This window comes from Tetrahymena thermophila, assembly GCF_000189635.1.
Source record: "Tetrahymena thermophila SB210 genomic scaffold scf_8254752, whole genome shotgun sequence".
Taxonomy (NCBI): domain Eukaryota; phylum Ciliophora; class Oligohymenophorea; order Hymenostomatida; family Tetrahymenidae; genus Tetrahymena; species Tetrahymena thermophila.
Genome location: NW_002476512.1, coordinates 378,476 through 398,941, shown reverse-complemented (window position 1 = coordinate 398,941; position 20,466 = coordinate 378,476). Strand labels below are relative to the sequence as shown.

The 20,466-nt window shown below is 21.8% G+C and overlaps 5 protein-coding genes across 5 annotated transcripts; 2 read left to right on the top strand and 3 right to left on the bottom strand. All coding sequences in view use genetic code 6, as the record gives it.

Annotated features, from left to right (window-relative positions):
• Positions 1 to 251: 251 nt before the first annotated feature.
• TTHERM_00574250 (ABC transporter family protein) lies at positions 252 to 5,378 on the bottom strand (the record flags this gene model as incomplete). The annotated part of the gene is made up of 7 exons (XM_001009317.2): positions 252 to 727; positions 909 to 1,480; positions 1,536 to 2,034; positions 2,314 to 3,019; positions 3,134 to 3,654; positions 3,711 to 4,228; positions 4,411 to 5,378. 7 exons carry the CDS (start codon positions 5,376 to 5,378, stop codon positions 252 to 254), a joined length of 4,260 nt encoding a protein of 1,419 aa, XP_001009317.2.
• A 1,226-nt stretch (positions 5,379 to 6,604) lies between these two features.
• Positions 6,605 to 7,888, bottom strand: TTHERM_00574260 (nematoblast specific protein; the record flags this gene model as incomplete). Its single annotated transcript, XM_001009318.4, has 1 exon — positions 6,605 to 7,888. The coding sequence occupies exon 1, from the start codon at positions 7,826 to 7,828 to the stop codon at positions 6,605 to 6,607; it is 1,224 nt and encodes a 407-aa protein (XP_001009318.3). The 5' UTR covers positions 7,829 to 7,888.
• Positions 7,889 to 9,390: 1,502 nt separating this feature from the next.
• Positions 9,391 to 10,602, bottom strand: TTHERM_00574270 (nematoblast specific protein; the record flags this gene model as incomplete). The annotated part of the gene is made up of 1 exon (XM_001009319.1): positions 9,391 to 10,602. One exon carries the CDS (start codon positions 10,600 to 10,602, stop codon positions 9,391 to 9,393), a length of 1,212 nt encoding a protein of 403 aa, XP_001009319.1.
• Positions 10,603 to 14,796: 4,194 nt separating this feature from the next.
• Positions 14,797 to 16,507, top strand: TTHERM_000574269 (kinase domain protein; the record flags this gene model as incomplete). Its single annotated transcript, XM_012796219.1, has 12 exons — positions 14,797 to 14,855; positions 14,919 to 15,008; positions 15,066 to 15,155; positions 15,194 to 15,283; positions 15,332 to 15,421; positions 15,474 to 15,563; positions 15,717 to 15,806; positions 15,860 to 15,949; positions 15,993 to 16,082; positions 16,132 to 16,221; positions 16,275 to 16,364; positions 16,414 to 16,507. The coding sequence occupies 12 exons, from the start codon at positions 14,797 to 14,799 to the stop codon at positions 16,505 to 16,507; spliced, it is 1,053 nt and encodes a 350-aa protein (XP_012651673.1).
• Positions 16,508 to 17,528: 1,021 nt separating this feature from the next.
• Positions 17,529 to 20,466, top strand: TTHERM_00574290 (hypothetical protein; the record flags this gene model as incomplete). Its single annotated transcript, XM_001009321.3, has 18 exons — positions 17,529 to 17,847; positions 17,897 to 17,934; positions 17,987 to 18,033; positions 18,087 to 18,176; positions 18,243 to 18,332; positions 18,393 to 18,479; positions 18,675 to 18,764; positions 18,817 to 18,906; positions 18,958 to 19,041; positions 19,094 to 19,183; positions 19,229 to 19,315; positions 19,381 to 19,467; positions 19,521 to 19,613; positions 19,666 to 19,755; positions 19,814 to 19,912; positions 19,971 to 20,031; positions 20,129 to 20,201; positions 20,267 to 20,466. The coding sequence occupies 18 exons, from the start codon at positions 17,529 to 17,531 to the stop codon at positions 20,464 to 20,466; spliced, it is 1,815 nt and encodes a 604-aa protein (XP_001009321.3).

Here is a 20,466-nt window from a genome sequence, read left to right as displayed (position 1 = left end):
AAGTTAGAATAGAATAATTTTAAATTTATTCAAAGAATTTTATATTCATACTACTTAAACACTAAAAGTTGTAAAAAGAAATTTTAATATTTTTAATTATGTTAATAACTTAATTAACCAACTTAAGAATATTAAAAATTATACTAATTTATGAAATTTAACAAATATATTAATACTAAAAAATAAACATTTTTTTTTTAAATATATTGATTATTTCAATAAATCTAAATGATTAAATTGTTAATGGGTTATCATAAATTTTAAGGTATATTTTAATTATTATTTTAATAATTTATAGTTGTTAGTTTTTCCGTTTTTTTATAACTTTACTATGCCTATTAGTAAATTTGTTTGAAGTTTTTATCTCCTGTTTGAGAAACCATATTTTTAAATAAACTATCTTCTTTTTAAAGGAGTTCAAAAGGAACTCCTTCCTCTACAACGTGCCCTTAATCTATAATAATAATTTTATCGTAATCTGCAACTGTGTTTAATCTATGAGCTATCGTAATTATACTTGAGTCTTAAAATTTTTCTCTAATTTTTTACTATATGATTTAATCAGTCTTCAAATCACAATTTGCTGTTGCTTCATCTAAAACTAAAATCTTACTTTTCCTTAAAAGTGCTCTTCCTAAGCATATCAACTATTTTTCTCCACTACTAAAGATATCATTTGCATTAGTCATATCTGTATATATTCCTTTATTCAGATTTAGTACCTTATCTATATTAAAAAACAATAAAAATTTATTAAAATAATATATCAATTAAGTTTTTAAATTTGAAGTAAAAAACAAAAAATAATTTCTATTTATTTTTAAATCTTGTCATTGCTTAACATTTATTGGTATTGAGTGTAAAATTATTATTTATTAATTTTCTTTTTAATCAAAATAAAAATAGACCTTTTAGGCAAATTTCTTCTAATATTTAGATAACATCTTAATCTGAAAATTAGCTAAGAGGATCTAAATTTCTACGAATTGAACCTGAAAATATAAATGGAACTTAAGGAATTATACTCATAGCTTCTCTTACAGTATGAATTCCAAGTTCCCTTGTATTATATCCATCTATTTTTATAACCCCTTAGGATCCGTTTGATTAAGGTTCTGCTTCTATCTCTGTCATTCTATAAAGAGCTTATATGATAGAAGATTTACCAGCTCCAGTTCTCCCAACAAAACCTACTTTTTCACCATCTTTTATTTTGAATGAAAGATCTTTTAAAACATAGCTTAAATCGTTTCTGTATTTCATTCTAACATTTTAAAATTCAATTTCACCTTTTTTAGGGAATGAATAGACTTTTTTGTTAGAATTTCTAATGATATTTTTTTTATCATGCTTATTTTTGGCTTATTATAATACAAAGCAGTTGTCAAACTCACTTCTGAGACAAGGTTCATGATTTATTTCGATAAGATTCATAGCTCTTTAAGTACTTGACATACCCACATCTGTTAATAGCATTTATCTACAACAAAAATAATTATAGAAAATAGTTTTTCTAAAAATTTTGATAAAATTACCTTAACCCAAATTGAATGTTATCACTTACAGTAATAAAGAAAATAATTGCCTATCCTAAAAAAGTTGAGTTATTATTAATAGAAATTATCATAAAAATTCCTATATTTGAAAACAATGCAGATGCTATATGAATAAACATAGCAAATCCTCTCATAATTTGATTTGTAGCTTAAGCTGTCCTTAAAGAGTTATTAAGAAGTTTTGAAAAACTACTTAAAAATATCTTTTCTTTTTTATAAATTTTGATTGGTAGTACACCCTAAATTGTTTAGTTAAAACAAGTATACAAAGGAGAGCGATGTCTTAATTCAAGCTATTTACATTAAACTTAAGGACCTTTAGATAAATTCAAAAACCAATAAGTCAAAAAGAGCTAAACAGCGATAACTATTAAAAAGTAAGGGTTGATAATAACAATTGTAATCAAAAGAACACAAAAAATAGCTATGAATTAAATCGAATTTATGATGTTTCTAGGAAGCTCTTAATCAACCAACCCTAAATAAAATAAAAAAAATATGATTAAATTTATGAAAATAATAGATTTTTTATGGTAAATGATTATATAGTCAATTGTAAAAATTCATACATCCCACCCCTTCTATATTTTTTATTTTAGAAGTGAAATTTTATTTAAAAATATCTAAAATAAATTTTTAACTTTTTCCAATTTCTATCTGCTAAAAAAAAATTTTATGGTTAGTTAGCCTCTCAGGCTTTAAAAAAGTTTTAATCATTGCCAAATAAAATAAATAAACAAAAGTAAATCCTAATTACCTAAATCAGAAGAAAATCTATTTAAAATTCTTCCAGAAGGAGTAGTATCGAAAAATAAAACTGTTGCTCTTACTAGAGACTAAATCATTTTTTTGTGAATGTTTTTGTTACTGCTGTAGGAAATCAAAGCAAAACATATATATTTTAAAAATTAGCTTACTAGATAAGCTAGAGTTAGATATCCCAAAAGATTTAGTCTTTCTTACAGATCATCATCGTTTTCATCATAGTTAGATATTGTTTTTGTATAAAAAATGAATATAACTTCAGATAAAGCAAATAAAGCCAGCATTATTGGGAATATCCAATTAAATGAAGAATAGCCAACATATTTGGAATAAGTTTTAAAACTAACAGATGATTCTTCATCTTATTCTTTTGTAAATATTTAAGCGCTTTGCTAATTTTTAACATTTTTTTAATATTCATCTTCTTTTTTTAAATTTTCTTAATTTTCTTGTGAATTTTCTATTGATGAATTTTAATTTATTTGATTATCTTCCTAATTTTCATCAAATTTGTCATAAAACATCTCTTTTAAAACATTTTATAAGTCATCAAAGCTACCATCTTTGTAGATTTTTCCTTCTTTCATTATAACTACTCTCTCTGAATGTTTAGTATAATGAAGCTAGTGAGTAGCCAACAAAATCGTTTTTCCTTTAAGCATCTTCAAAATAGCCTTTTCAACAATATGCCTAGCTACCTATTCAATAACATTTTAAAATACTCTAAATAAAAATTTTGTTAATTACGTGAGAAATTTTTCTAAATCAATTTTGTTTTAAAAAATTGAATTTCTTATTTTATAAAATATTACTTTTGAATCTACAGCAGATAACGGATCATCTAAAATATAAATATCCGATTTTGAATAAATTGCACGTGCTAACGAGATACGAGCTTTTTGTCCCCCACTTAAGTTTATTCCTCTTTCTCCAATTTAAGTTTAATCTCCGAAATCTAATTATTTGATATCATCATTCAAACAGCAACATTCCAAAACTTATTTGTAAAATTCTTCTTCATATTATGATCCAAATGTTATGTTATCTTTGATTGAGCTGCTAAATATGTAAGGTTCTTACTCTACATAAGCTATGCTCCCATGAAATTTAAAACTTCCTTCATAAAAGGGCATCTCTTACAAAAAGCAGCTCAAAAAAGAAGATTTCCCACTTCCTATCTTGCCAACTAAACAGACAAATTCTCCTTATTAAATTTTTAAGCTTATTTCACTTAATACAGGATTATTTTTTGCCCAGTAAGCAGAAAAATTATTTACACAAATAGTTCCACTGGGTAATGATTAGTCTATGATCTAAAAATCTTCTTGAGAATCTTTTATTAAACCAAAATGGTGAGTTTATTTTAATTAAAAAATAAAAAAATTTTACTTGATTAAATTGATTGCATTTGAGATTCTTCAATTGTTAGGATACTAATCATTCTATCAAATATAACTTTAAGCTCAAAAAACCCAGTTATTCCTAAAGCTAAGCCTTAAATAACCATATCTTTAGTGTAAGAAAATAAATCTAAGACTGAAAGCATCATAGGGACTGTTAACAAAGAAGGATCTCCAAGAGAATAAGTACAAATGAAAGAAACAAAGCAAGCAATTAAATTCAATATACTAGTTATTGACTGTTGAGTTAAGTAAATTATCTAAATGATAAGTATTTTTTTAATTTCTGTTTATCTAATTGCTTTGACAAATTAAACAAAAGCGTCTTCCCAAGCATACATTTTTAAAAGTCTAATTCCTTCTATTACTTCATTTGTAAATTTGATTCTATGATCAACTAACTAAGCCTTAAGTCTGAACTATTTTTAGCTAACCTTAGCAAATAGAGTTTAAACAAAAGGATAAATTAAAATTATAGAATAGCCTAATAAGGAATATCCACCTAATCTAAATTTTAATAAAAAAAATTAATAAATTAATTTTATTATTTTAAGACATTTGATATTTTTAATTAAATTTTTCTCCATTCATTTTAAAAACTAAAAATTAAATCACAATATTAAGTTTTTAAGAATTTATGATAATAATAAATTTATTTAAATAATAAAATATGAAGAAATGTTTATTACCTAAAGTATAAAATGATTCCAACTGCTATAAGTATAAAAGGAACTAGAAGCATATTGATAATAGATAGGGATTTAAATTCTAGTAGATTGAGATCATTTGAAACTAAATTTATCAATTTACCTACATTTGCTTTTTTGATGGAAAAAGCAGAAAGAGATGAAATTTTTTAGTATAATATCTTCATAAAAATAACTTTAAAGACTGGATAAAAGTTATAAAAGAATCTGACTGAGTTATGTCCAGCTAAAATAGTTCCAAACTGAGTTAAAGTGAGTATGATAGCCCAAAAATAGACTTTTGAATAATTTTAATTCTCATTGATGGCATCTAGCAAAAAAATTATTACATAGGAGTAAAATAATTTTAAAGCTGAATTTGTTAACATTGTCAATAACTGAAAGATTAATTCTATTTTGAATGTAGATAAAATTGCTTTGATTAGTTTAAAGTGAGACACTTTTAGTTTGGATTTTTGAGATTCTTGAATTAAATTTCTTACTTTTTAACTTAAAATTTCATATTTTTGTTCAAAGTTTTGCTCTCTAGAAATCTATGGAATATGTTTAAGTAGAAGAATTTTTTCTAACTTTATAGAAATTGAACATTTTAATAGCACCTTTATGTAATCATACATGACAATCTTTTAAAGAAAATTTGAACTGGAAATTTCATCACAACTTTCTTTATTTTCATTTGTTTCTTACTCTGAAGCTGTATTTTAATTTAAAAAATTTCCATCGTTTACATCCTAATCTTAATTTTTCACTTAGGCTAACATCTTTTCTTAGTTTACGATTTACTAATATTTTTAAATTTCCTAGTTTTTTTAGGGTTTTAAATCATCACTATCTCCTCTAGACAAGTCTATTTCAGGTCTTTGATCTTTATTTATGGGAGTTTCGCTAATTTAACAGATTAAATATTGATCACCTCTTTGATGCTTTGTTTTTTAGTTTTCTAATTCCATTTTTAATTCCATTTAATTTTATAAATAATTATTATTTTATATATTGTTTGTGGTTATCCCTATTAATATTTAAATTACAAAAATAAAACAAAGCTGATGTAATCTGAGAAATTTTATATCTTATCTATTTTATTTTATGGTGAAATTAGATAAAATTTATATATCTTTTAATGTTTCTACTTACTAGTCTAAATAAGAATTAATCCCTCTTTTTATAATATGTAACAATTAATTAAAAAACAGGGCATACAAATTTAAATGCTTTAGTTTTAAATTGCATTTTCATTTTAAATAAAATAATTTAAGAATAATTAATTAAAAATTATATTAAAAAATCAAATTACTATAGATCCTCATATTTTAAATTTTTTTTATTTGGACTGTTTTTTGAAAATAAATTTTAATAAGAACTATAGAACATGGGTCAATAATGTAGAGGGGTATTAACCTTATTATATGAGTATTTACAGTATTTAAATTTATTTTATTTTATATTAAAATTGAATGATTGGATTTAAATCAAAAGATCTGATATCTTTATAAAAGATATAAATAATCTATCTGATTTAATTTTAACTATAAAAGATTTATTATATTGTCTATGCTAAATTAATCAAATAATATGAAAACAAATGATTAAATATTATTAACAAATTTTTTTAATCTTTACTATAATTAAAGATTTATACACATTATTGATCTTATGATTTGATAAACTAATTTTTAAAATCTATCAATTTTTCAGACATATTTATTAACAATAAAAGAATTAATTTAATTTTTCTATTTGTTATAAATTATACTAATTTGTCTATAATGAAAAAGTTAATAGTGGCATACTTAATTAATGATGTCTTTCTTATTCACTTCTTTGTTTGTAAAAAATATTAGTAATTCTTTAATATTTAATTTAAAATTACTATTCTAGTTCTTTCAATAAGAATTTTGAACTTAAAAATTTAAAATTCATATAAATTTTATCTTTTAAAAGTGATTTAGCTCGCTCATTATAATATTTTAATAGATAAATAAAGTAGTTTTATAAAAATTAAATTACCTTTTTTAATTTTAAATAATTTTCTAAATAAATATTTTCAAAATTATTTCAAAATTTGCAAATAGAAAATATCAAAAAGGTTTTTAATATATTTTTTATATTTAATATCTTTTCACAACATTTTAATATAAAGAAACAGAAAAATTAATTTTAAAGGTATTTCAAATGTTCATTTGGATTAGTAGTTATTTAATTTAAAAATATCTCCTGTCTTGATACCAGTTGGATTAAAGAATCCACAATTCTAAAGATAGAATCCATTTCCTTATTCAACTCCACCATCATAATCTAATCTCTACCTTTGAGCAGCAGTATCGTCATAAGTAAATGTAGCATATTTAATATTAACATTGCTTCCATCTTTATCAAAAGCTTGTTAGTTATTATAATATGCTTTTCTAGTGATATGACCTGTTTCAGGCTCAAAATTCTCTAAGAAAGAGTAAATTCCATTCAAATAAGATTATGTTTTTGGTCTCTTCCAAGATGCTATTAGATTATAATCACTGTTTGGTTGAGTAGGATCTTTAAAATATGCAGTAAAAACGGAATATCCATCATCAGATGGATATCCTTCAAGCTTAAATTAGTAAGAAACTCCTGCATTCCATGGGTATACTAAATAGCTTTATCCACCAGATCCTTCGCTTCCAAATTCTTAGACAACAGTGTTATTTCCTTTAGCCACAAGCAAGACTGCATTTTCTGGTTTTATTTAAGAAGGATCATCGGTATCTTGAGGACTCCAAACAGAGAATAAAACTCTTCTCTCTGTTTCAGAATTAACTTAAATACCAAAATATCCATAATCAAATCCGATTGCCATAGCATAAGTTCCAATAGTGTCTAAGTTTTCAGGTACAGTCACTTCGTTGAAGAATTAATGTATGTTTTAATTTTATTCTAATTTATAGCTAAAATGTACTGAGGGTCCTCTTCTTCCAAAATAAGAAGAGAATTGTTCTTAAACAAAGTTAAAATTCTAAGGATTTTAAACCTAATGCAAAACAAGAGAGTATAAAGCTGGATAATCTCCTTCATTTTCATTTAAAACAGAGTTAGTGCCCTAAAAATCAAATCTATAGTAACCTGGATCTGTTACTGTGAAAGTTCCTATATAGAGGTTGAGACTATCATTCATAAAATCAGCTACGAACGATTGTTAAAGATTTGGAATAGTAACTAGTAGTTATGCTTATCTTTATATTGCTGATGATACTACAGAAAAATCATATACACCAGAAGCAGCAATGTAGAAAAAGATGCTTACGATCAAATTAGAATCAGACCAATTCATAACTCCGCTTTCTTCAATAGAGGCAAGAGCACAAGTACTTGCTGCTTAGCAAGTTTGAAAAGAGTTCCAACCAAATAAGACTTAAATATCAGTCATATTAGATCTGAAAAGTATTTCTTATGACTTATTTAATTAATTGTTTAAGAAATTTAATTACTATTAATTTTTTGAAAAGTTGTACTAAAAGACCTTTTTAAAAACACAATTTCCAAAATAAATACATAAGTTGTAATGTTTTTGTAATTTATGGCTATTCTTAGAGATTTTTTTTCTTTTATATTAATTTTTCAAGAAATCCCCTTAAATAAAAGATAGAATCCGAGTATAATTAAATAAATTATATTTCACTAATTGTTGCTTACTACAAATTATAATCAAATTATCTGATTAAATACTAACTTCATTTACATTAAAAAAATTTTAAATAATATTAACATATCTTACTTTTTGTAATCATATATCAAATATTCACACACAAAAATATTATAAAAAATAGGCTTAAAAACTATTTTTGTAAAAATTTAATAAGATATATATTTAAACAACAATAATATTCATATTAATCTTAGAAATCCTAATTTCAAATATATTTTTGATTAATAATTAGTGAAAACATAATTTAATCTCTCTGTACATGCTTATGTATTGTACAAATAAAAAATTATGAAAATTAACTTAAAAACAACTTTAGTTGAATTTTAATAAGAATTATCTGTTTAAGCAATAATTGTAATCAAATTAGTATATGAAAAACTAATTTCTTTAAAAATTTACATAAATATTAACCTATTGACGCAAATAAATATATTATAAATAATGCACTTAAACCATTCAGTAGAAATTTAAATATCATCTATAAATTATAATCTTATGAAATTATTATTTTATTTACATTAATAAAGATAAATAATGTAAGCTATCTCAAGATTAAAAAAATATTGTCAAAGAAAAAAATATCTTGAAAAATAAATTTAAAATATTTTAGTTGAAAATTAATATTATATTTCTAAAAACTTTTATTTTTTATTTATCAAAAATATTAGCAGTTAACAAGCCTAATAATCCTAAAGACTTTTTTGTATTCTTAGGCTCCTCGTTACTTCTTGTGCAAACTTTTTTCATTGAAATTAATTTTTAGTTGATTAAGATTTCTTAATTTAGTAATTTATTTTAGAAAATTGGATAGGCATTTTGTTCTAAAATACTAAGGATTGAACTGTTTGTTCTTGATAGAATTATTTTAATTAAATTAATTTAATCCTATTTAATTTAACTCAGAACTTTAAAATATAAGGCTAGGCTTTCAAGTAAAAATATGGTGTGCAAACTCCATGCAATAAGAATACTTATTATAGCTAAATGCCATTCAAAAATTTAGTGAATTGAGATCACTATTTTTTTGAATGGCTAATGCATTTGAACATTATTTATATAAAAATAAATAAGCTTATAATAGAATTTCAATAATATTAATTTTCATTAATCTTTAAAATTTTTCTATTAATTTTTTAATTTTAAATATTTTAAAAATTTTAAAATTTACAAATAGAAAATATGAAAAAGGTTTTTTATTATATTTAATAAATTTTTCATAACATTTTAATATAAAAAAACAGACAAATTAATTTTAAAGATATTTTAATTGTTCATTTGGGTTATCAGCTATTTAATTTAAAAGTATCTCCTATCTTGATTCCAGTTGGATTAAAGAATCCACAATTCTAAAGATAGAATCCATTACCTTATTCAACTCCACCATCATAATCTAATCTTTAACTTTGAGCAGCAGTATCGTCATAAGTAAATATAGCTTAAGTGACATTCAAATTATTTCCATCTTTATCAAAAGCTTATTAGTTATTGTAATATGCTTTTCTAGTGATGTGACCGGTTTCGGGATAAAAATTTTCTAAGAAAGAGTAAATTCCATTCAAATAAGACTATGTTTTTGGTCTCTTCCAAGATGCTATTAGATTGTAATCACTGTTTGGTTGAGTAGGATCTTTAAAATATGCAGTAAAAACAGAATATCCATCATCAGATGGATATCCTTCAAGCTTAAATTAGTAAGACACTCCTGCAATCCATGGATATACTAAATAGCTTTATCCACCAGATCCTTCGCTTCCAAATACTTAGGCAAGAGTGTCATTTCCTTTAGCCACAAGTAAGACAGCATTTTCTGGTTATATTTAACTAGGATCATTGGTATCTTGAGGACTCCAAACAGAGAATAAAACTCTTCTCTCTGATTCTGAATTAACTTAAATACCAAAATATCCATAATCAAATCCGATTGCCATAGCATAAGTTCCAATTGTGTCTAAGTTTTCAGGTACAGTCACTTCGTTGAGAAATTAGAATATGTTTTCAGTTGATTCTAATTAATAGCTGAAGTGTACTGAGGGTCCTCTTCTTCCATAATAAGAAGAGAATTGTTCTTAAACAAAGTTAAAATTCTAAGGATTTTAAACCTAATGCAAAACAAGAGAGTACAAAGCTGGATAATTTCCTTCATTTTCATTTAAAACAGAGTTAGTGCCCTAAAAATCAAATCTATAGTAACCTGGATCCGTTACTGTGAAAGTTCCTATATAGAGGTTAAGACTATCATTCATAAAATCAGCTACGAACGATTGTTAAAGATTTGGAATAGTAACTAGTAGTTATGCTTATCTTTATATTTCTGATGATAATACAGAAAAATCATATACACCAGAAGCAGCAATATAAAAAAAGATGCTTATGATCAAATTAGAATCAGACCAATTCATAACTCCGCTTTCTTCAATAGAGGCAAGAGCACAAGTACTTGCTGCTTAACAATTTTGAAAAGAGTTCCATCCAAATAAGACTTAAATGTCAGTCATTTTAGATCTGAAAAGTATTTTTTATTTCCTAATTAATTTATTGTTTAAGAAATTTAATTAATATTTATCTTAAAAAGTTGTAATATAAAAGACCTATTTTAAAACAAATTTTTGAAAATAAGTCAAGTCATTAAGTTGATATGACTGGCTATTCTTGAATATATTTTTTATTATTTATTAATTTTTCAAGAAGCTAATTTAATTAAAAGATAGAATCTGAGTACATTTAAATTAATTGTATTTTTGCTTACCCAAAACTTTAATTAAACTAATCGGAAAAAGTACAACTAATAATAATGTATCCATCCTACTTTTTGTAATGATGAATTAAATACTGGTTCACAAAAAATATTATAAGAAATAAGTTTTAAAACTATTTTTGTAGAAATTTAATAATATATATCCAACAATTATACTCAAATTAATCTAAGAAATACTAATTTTATTTAAATTTTACATTAATAAATAATGAAAGATTAATATGAATTTCTGAATTAAGACATACATATACGCTTTATATTTTTGTTTATTAAAAATATTGGTAATTAATTAACAAGTCTATAAATTCCAGAGACCTTTTTGTATTCTTAGACTTATTTTTTTTTACTTCCTATTAAATTTTTTTTCATTGACATTTAATTTTAATTAATTAAGATAGATTTGTTAATTTTCTAACTTACTCAAAAAAGCTAATCACAAATACATTCTATTGGAACCCTATTCATGAATATATTTTTTTCTTTTATACAAATTTTTCAAGAAACCACTTTAAATTAATAAAAATCTAAATATATTCCATTAAAAAATACAAATTAATAATACATTTTAGCCATAAATATAATATTTACATACAAAAATATCATAAAAAATTTGATAAAGTATATCTAACTAAACAACAATTATAAACAAATTAATCTAAGAAATCATAATTTCATTTATATTTTACATTAATAAATAATGAAAGTTTAATATGAATTTCTATCTTAAAGCATATACTTTTATTTTTTATTTACCAAAAATATCAGTAATAATAATAATGCTATTAATTAAAACATTTTTTTATTTTTAGAGTTATTTTTACTTCATGTACTAAATTCTTTCATTGACATTTAATTTCAGTTAATTACGATTTCCTAATTTTCTAATTAATATTCATTATGGAAATTTAGTTAAGGATTCTATTTAGAGGCTATTCTTGAATATATTTTGTCTTTTATATTAATTTTTCCATAAATCCCCTTGAATAAAAGATATAATCTGAAAATATTTAATAAATTTTATTTCACTATTTATTGCATAGGTAAAATTTTGATTAAACTAATCTGATAAAATAATAACTTCATTTAGATTTAAAAAACAAATAATAATAACTCTTTATGACTATAATCATGAATCGAATATTATCATACAAAAAAATATTATAATTGTTTTTTATTTATCAAAAATACTAGTATTTAGCAAGTCTACTAATTTTAAAGACTTTTTTGTATTCTTTGACTTCTTGCTACTTTATGTGCAAACTTCTTTCATTAACATTTAATTTTAATTGATTAAGATTTTTTAATTTTCTAATTTATTTTAGAAAATTTACTACACATTCTATTCCAAAATACTAAGGCTTGAATTATTCAAAGTAAAATTATTTTAATTAATTTAATTTTGTTAAGCCTTCTGAAATTTAATTTAGTCCTATTTCTTTTAATTCTGAACGTTAAAAATCTAAAGAGAGACTTTCTACATTTTAGAGAAGATTCAAAGCTTTTGTTAGACTCTTTTTTTCATCTTTGTCATCAATTTCACTTATTGTAAAATTTAAGCTTAAGATTTTTAGTGTTTTTATCATAGAAATTCCTTCACAAATATTTAAAATGTTCTCAGTTTCTAAATTAATTTTATTAATACAAAAAGACAGATTTAGAAGATTTTTTAACATGCCTAAAGAGCTGCCGATCTTAATATAATCGCAAGAAATACTTTTAAATGAAGTGCTTAAATTCAAATACTTTAAGCTCTCTGCTTATTTTAATGATTAAAAAATTGAATGAAAGCCATCATCATTGATGGGAGTATCTTCAATTAAACTTAAATTTAAAGTTTCAAGCTTTGTCATTCTCTCAATGCTATCACTCAAATTTATCAAACTAAGAGAATCTATTTGATTGTTTGAGATATTTAACGATAAATTTTAAACATTTATTTATGTTGAAATTAATTCTGATATTTATGACAACCCTTCAAAATTTAGCATATTCTTTTGAAAAGAGAGTTCGAGATGGTTTATTTTTTACAATTTTGAAATGGATTCCTTAAATTACTAAATTCCTTCTTAATTAAGAAAATTCATATCTTCTATAGTAAACTATAAGTGGATCAAATTCTCCAAATGCTAAATACCATATCCTAATCCTATTAAACCTTTTGTTCCAATTTAATTATCTGAACCAAAGTAGAGATAGAGTTTTTCTATTTTTATTAATTTTTTCAAATTAACTCCAATTAAATAAGCTCCTTCAGACTCAATAAGGTTTTCATTTAATATAGAAAGGTTTAAGTATTTTATGTTTACCAAATCTTAGTAACCCTCACTTAAAGCTTATGCTCCTTTAATGTTTATAAGATTTTAAACCCCAATAACAATTATGAGACTTTGCAGATTATGTAAGTTTTTTAATGCGTTGGAAAGAAAAATTACTCCCTCTGTATTTATATTATTTTGCTAAATAGTTAAATTCAATTCTTATAACTAGCTTAAACATTATATCCCTTATGATATATATTGGCATCCTAAAATATTTAAATGATTCCCACTGTTAATAACTAACTTTAAGCTTTTTAAATTTATTAAATTAGCAAGAGCTAATCCTATGCTTTGTGCTCCTGCCTCATGCACTTAACTTGAATTACCAGCAAGCAGTTCTAGATGTTATAAATTGACCATTTCTTTTAAGGTCTCAGATAAAATTATATAAATCTATTATCCTTCTAGTTATAATTAGATCTACAAAGACAATCCAATAATATTTTTTAAAAACTTAAGTTAATCAGCAAATAATCTAAAATTATTGATCCCCATATTTTATCTAAAATTAACTTACAGATATTTTAAATTATCTAACAATAGCATTTCTTAGCTAATAACTTATACTTTTTCAGATAAGTTTACCATTTCTTTTAGGTGAATAATAAGCTATTCAACATTTTGACTAAAATTAATTTAGTCCTTAATCTACTTGTAAGGAGTGTGAGTTAAATTTAAATAATTATCTTTATTAAGTGAATTTATATAGTCCTTCATTTTTACTAACTTATTTTTGAAAACTAAACAAATTTTCTTCAATTAATTTTACTATAAAATTAATAATTAGAATAAAATCTTCAACCTTTTAAATAAATTTATCATTTAAAATCTTTTAATTTATTTAGAGTAAGTTGCCATACAAATTTACAAAAAGCGAGTTTTATATACCATTTTTTACATTTTATAAAATTAAAATTTTAAATATTTTTTTAGAATTATTTTTCATCATAAAAACCTTAAATAAAAATAAAATAAATTTGGGGCGACAGACCATAATTAATGAGGATTGATAGTAATTAATAATTAGATTGTTAAATAGTGCTATAAAATTTTTTGATTGATTTTTTAATAGCATATAGGAAAATGAATCTAATAATTAATTTTAATAAAAATTAAAAATAAAATATTCCTTAAGGTATAAAATAATCTAAATTATTTAATTTAATTTCTTCTAACATTGTGTTTATCTTATAATTAAATTTTATTAATTATTTCATTTAGAACTATATTTAAAAAAAAAAGTTGTGTAAAAAAAAATGAATTACTAAGAATTTGTAAAATATTTAATGGCAATAAATTTTATTTTTAACAATAAAAATTTTTCTTTTGAAAAATAGTTTACTAAATGCAATTTTTAAGAAACTAACCAACTATCTCTAGATTTAATGTAAAAAGTAATAGTTTTCATGATTGATTTTAGTTTTTCATTAATAAATTAAGATAAGCAATCCAATGTGAGCCTGAGTAGACTAAGTTCTTAGATTAGTTATCTTAATTTTAAAATTTAATCAATTTAACAATAGAACTAAGGTATTAATTAATTAAAAGTAATAAATATTATATCGAACTTGAATATAACTAGTGAAAATGGATTGAATAGTAAGTTTGCAAAAATTATGTCAGAAAATCTACTTCAAAAAAATCATAAATTAGCTTAATTGCATTTATATTTATCGTAAATTAATTAAAATTGGATTTTAATGCATAAATAATCAATACTATTTTTTTATTTGAAAAGCTCAAATGAGTTTAAATCTGAGGGTCTTCAAGAGCTTTCACAAGGAATATCGTCTTGCTCTAATCTAAATACTATTACTTTAAATATAATGTAAGGATAATTGAAAATAAATTTTGTACTTAAAATTAATTATAATTTTTATAAAAGTAAAAATTAAATTGGTGATAATGGGGTTTTAGAGTTTGGGAAGTGTTTATCGAAGCTAGGTTGTCTTCAAAATTTAGCTATTGATTTTTCGTATAATTGATATCGAATATTTCTATTAAAAAATTTAGATAAAATAATGTAGGTGATGAAGGTATAATACAGTTTTGTTAAAATCTTGAAAATTGCAAAAATTTGAATTCTGTTATTCTTAGATTTAGGTAAAATTTTTTTGGATTAGTTTAGATAGAAAACATAATTTTTATAAGCTCAAATAATATTGGAAATGCAGGTGCTTAAGCTATTATTAATTCATTGTAAAGCTGTTAAAATATTAACTTGCTCCTAATTGATTTAGGGTATTGATTATATTAAATTTTATAATTTCTAATATTTATATTTTTAAAACAGAAATAATATTCTCACTGATGATAGCTTGAAAGATTTAGCGTAAGATTAAATAATCTACAGTAATACATCAAGTTTTACATTAAATGTTGTGTAATTAATTATAATTTAAAAAATTTTTAAATGTATTTGGTTTTAAAAAATTTATTTGATTAAAATAATTTGTATTATCATAATAAATTAATATGTCCTTGAATTTAACTAATTTGCTTATAATTTTTGATTACCATATTTTATTAAAATTAGAAAAAATTCTATTGGAAAGAAGGGATCTTAGTATATCAGTAAGGGAATTAATAAAATGGCAAATTTAGAAAACTTGGTTTTGAAGTTCTCGTAATATTTTAATAAAAAAAGAAAAAAATAAACTTATTTTAACTTCATAAAAGCCACAATGATTTTGGATAAACTGGAATGCAAGATTTAATTTAAGGAATATCTAAATGCTAGAAAATAAAAAGTTTAAAACTATATTTTGTGTAAAATAAATTTAATTTTCATTTATCCTAACTCATAATTTAGAAATAGCTAAATCGAAGAATTAGGATCTTATTAGCTAGGCTAAGGACTAGGAAAATGTATCAATCTTGAGCACTTATCTTTGGATTTGCAGTAAAAATAAACATAAGTGTAAAAATATAAATTAATTTTTTTTAATGAGTAATAATGCTATTGGTGATGACGGTGCCTAATAAATTGGTCTTGGAATATAAAAATGCAAAAATTTAAGAAATCTTACTTTCTATCTTGTGTAATATTATAAATTTTTAAAAAATTTAGTTTGATTATTTTGTAAAATTAAAGAGATAAGTCGGTTAAATATAAAGGAGCTATGAATATGATAAATTCGTTTAAAAAATGCAATAAATTAATCTAGATATCGATAGGCTTTGAGTAAATAAACTAATAGTTTTTTCTAATGTTACTTATTATTTATTAATAGAATAAAACTAACAGAAATACAAAAGAACCAAATTTAGAGGGTTTTAACTAAAATTAGAAAGCTAGTTACAAAATCAGTCTATTTAGGGAAATGAAATAAATGCTTTAGATTTTACTTAAAAATAATCTAAATCAAAAGATACAAAAAAAATTTAAGACATAAACTCAAATAAAGATAATAAAATATTAAATTCTTTTAAGATTTATATTTGATTTGTAAAATTTTTTTTCGTTTAACACTTAATAAAAGTAAAAATAAATCGTGCATAAGTACAATCAGAGATTTTATTTATAAAATATAAATTATTTTTCTAAAATTTTCTGTTTGAAATAGTTTCTCATGTTATTAAAATAGACTGAAATAATAATATTTTTAAATAACATATATCAATTTAAAAAGATAGAATTAAGATTTTATTTTAAAAATTACATTATTAATAAAATTTCATATTTGAATCAGCTTCTATTCTATTAAAATAGGATAAGATAAAATAGTTTTTAATTTATTTGATTTCTATTTTAAAAACTGGTTATATTTAATCTAACTATGGTTTTTATCATCAAAATCTTAAAATTCTATCATTTTTAAATAAGGGGAGGATTTTTAGGTTAGATGTACAATAAATAATTTTTTAATCCCATTTCATTTTTTATTTTGCATAAATGAAATAATTAATTTTTAGATTATAATTTTAATGAATGAAAATAATACTTATTTTATGCTTTAATTGTTTAGATTTTAAGTAATTTTATTTTAAATTATTCAAAGGCACTAAAAAAGATTTTATTTAGAAAAATTACCTTATTAATAAAATATCTTTTTTGAATGTAGTAACTTTTTTTTAGATTTTATAGAAAAAAAACCTATTTTGAATAATTAGAATATTTATTTTATGAAATAGTTAAAGAAATCTAAATATTTTATTTTATTATTTAGTTTAAAAATAATCATTTGAACTTTTAAAAGAAAATAAATCTAATTTGTTTAATTTGATAATTAATTTTAAAGGAAGAAATTATTGAAAAAGAATTCAAACCAAGTACTAAAATAGAAAATAAAAAAGTAATAAACTAAAAGTTTAAATAAAATTAGTAGAGACTTTAAAATTATATAATATGAGCTATTTTACTTCATAAATTATGAAAAACAAATCTAAATCATGTCTCTTTGATTATTATGGAATTAGAAATTTTTTTATTTTTCTATCATAGAATAATTGGTATTATTCAAATTTTGAGTACTTGTGTAGCTTTAAAAAAGGAGTTATAATTAAAGCTATCAATTTAATTAGCTAAAACTAATTTGGTATCATCCTTATTCTTACTAATGAGGATCTACCAGCTTAAATCACATAAGATAAAATCATAAGAACTTATTAAATCCCATTGAATGACGACATTTTCTACACTGCTTTAGAATTTAAATTAGACAAAGGTTAATTTTGAAAAAAAAAAAATTAATTAATAAACAAATTTTAAAATAGACTTAGATGATTAATTCAAATTTTATGATTTGCTCTCTGTAAAATTTAACTAGTATTTTTCAAAATTAACTATTATTTCAATTTAAAAAGATTAATGAAGATTTCTAAAAAATCAGATATGCTTAGGTTCTAGCAAGGTATTATTAAAAAAATATTCTTTATATCAGTAAATATATATTTTTAAATATAGGAAAAAAAAACTTATAGAACCTGAAATAGTTTAGCTCTCTACTAAAATCAGCCAATGCATTTAACTTCTGCAACTAAATGTTGATCTTTTGTAAGTTAAAATTTCGATATTAAATTAATTAATTAATTAATTTTTTTAAATTTCTTTAATTAAAAGTGATAATCCAATAACTCCTTCTTTTGCATCTATTTTGGTATAAAGTATCTCATAATGCTAAGAAATCCAAGAATTAGTATTAGACTTAGGGTATTATTTATTTAGTTTTACTTAAAAACTTTAATTAAATATAATTTCTTTAAATAAAAGTTGGTGTAATTTAGGAAATACTGAAATTAAATGGATTGAAAATTTAGCTAACTGTAAAAATATGACTACTCTTCATATTAATTTAGAGTAAATTATTAATTTAATTTCACATTTATTTATATATTTAAATTTGTCATTTAGGTTTTTTTAAAAAATTTTTTTATTAAAATAATAAATAAATAAACTAAATAAATTTTTTATTTTGATTTAATGAGGGATTTTTTTTATTTTAAAATTATAACATATTTAAAATTTACTTAAATAAAAATTGAAAATAAAAAGATCAAATAATATTAACCAAGGAGATATTAAGATTATTGGAACAGCTTTAGAAAACCTGAATAAATTAGATAACCTTTATCTAGGACTATAGTAAGTTTATTGAAAGATTTTATCTACATTAGAATTTATAAAAATCCAAAAGGTATAACAATATAAAAGAATAAGGGTTCAACAGTTTAGTTAGATCCATTTCTAAATTAAAAAATTTATAATCTTTGAATTTGGATTTATAGTAAAACTAATTCATTTAATTATAAAATTCTAAACATGTTATTTATTTTAGCAAAAATAATATTGAAAACGATGAAAAAATTGAGTTTGAAATTCAATAATGTAATCTTCTTACTAATTTAACTTTGAATTTAAGGTATTTTATAAACATTTTATGCTTGCTTTTTTTAAGCTAATTTATAATAAAGTTAAAACTGTATTCAATACGAAGGAGCTAAAAGCTTAGGAAGTGCAATTTAATCATTTGATAAACTAAAGAAGCTCAACATTTTTTTAGTGTAAAGAACTTAATATGAATTTTATAAAGTTTATTGTTTTTTTAGAAATTGCTAGGTTAGAGAAGGAATTAATTATATAGCTTAAGGTGTATCTAATTGTAAGAATTTACAAAGCTTAAACTTAGATTTAAAGTATTACTAAAAACTTTGCATTTTTCTTTCTTTCTTTTTTAAATTAAAATAAAAATGTTTGATAGGATGAACAATATAGAAAGTTAAGAACAAGAAGTTATAAACACAATAGCAAACTAAAAAAAGTTATTTTACTTAAATTTAAATTTGTGGTAATATTTTAATTTATTAAATATTCAAATATTTTTATTTGTTTTTGATAAAGCCAAAATTAGTTTTTAGATTCTAAATTTTTAGTTAGTTTTCTAAATTAGTTGGGAACCTGCTCAAGTTTAAAAGATGTCAAGTTTGATTTTAAGTAAATAATTTAAAATTAAATATTAAATATTAACATAATTTTTTAAATTTAGCTCATGTGCTATAGATTGCTTAGGATTAAAAGCATTAGGGAAGAGTATTTCATTATGTGAAAATCTTCAATCCGTAGATTTAAACATAGAGTAATAATTTTAGTTTTATAAATGAATAAACAATAAATTGGGATATTTCGTAAAATAGACAAAACTACATCTTTGAGAAAGGTATATTAGATTTCCTGTAAGAGATATCATAATGCTAGAAATTGTTCAAGCTAGCACTAATCTAAAAGTATTCTGAGTAAACATAAATATTATAATATACTTTTAATTTAATTAAAAATCTTAAAATGTAATAGAGTTCTGGAAATGAGAAAACTTGAATAACCAGAAAAACTTGGGATATTTATCAAAAATATTGTAAAATTGTCTATCCTGGAGATTAATCTTTCGTATATTTATTTTTAAGAGCTTACAGTAAAATCTTTTTTATAAAAAAAGTTAATTCTATATTTAGGCCGAGCAATTTTAAGAAATAGTAAAATAACTTAAGTAATGCAAGAAGTTGAACACGTTAGAATTTAACTTTGGTAAAATAAAGTAAATTAATTATCCTTTTATCTTTTAAATCTAAGTTGTTTTTAATAAAATAAAGTTTAGAATTAAACCAATATGGAAAAAGTTATGTAAATCTAATCAAATGCAAAAGACTAGTTTAATATTACTAATATAAATAATATATATAATATACATAAGAATGAAATAAAGTATGTTAATAATGCTTTAACAATCCAATTTACACAAACAAAATAATATCTTGCAAATTAAGATTTCTTTTCTAAATCTCTGTAGTGA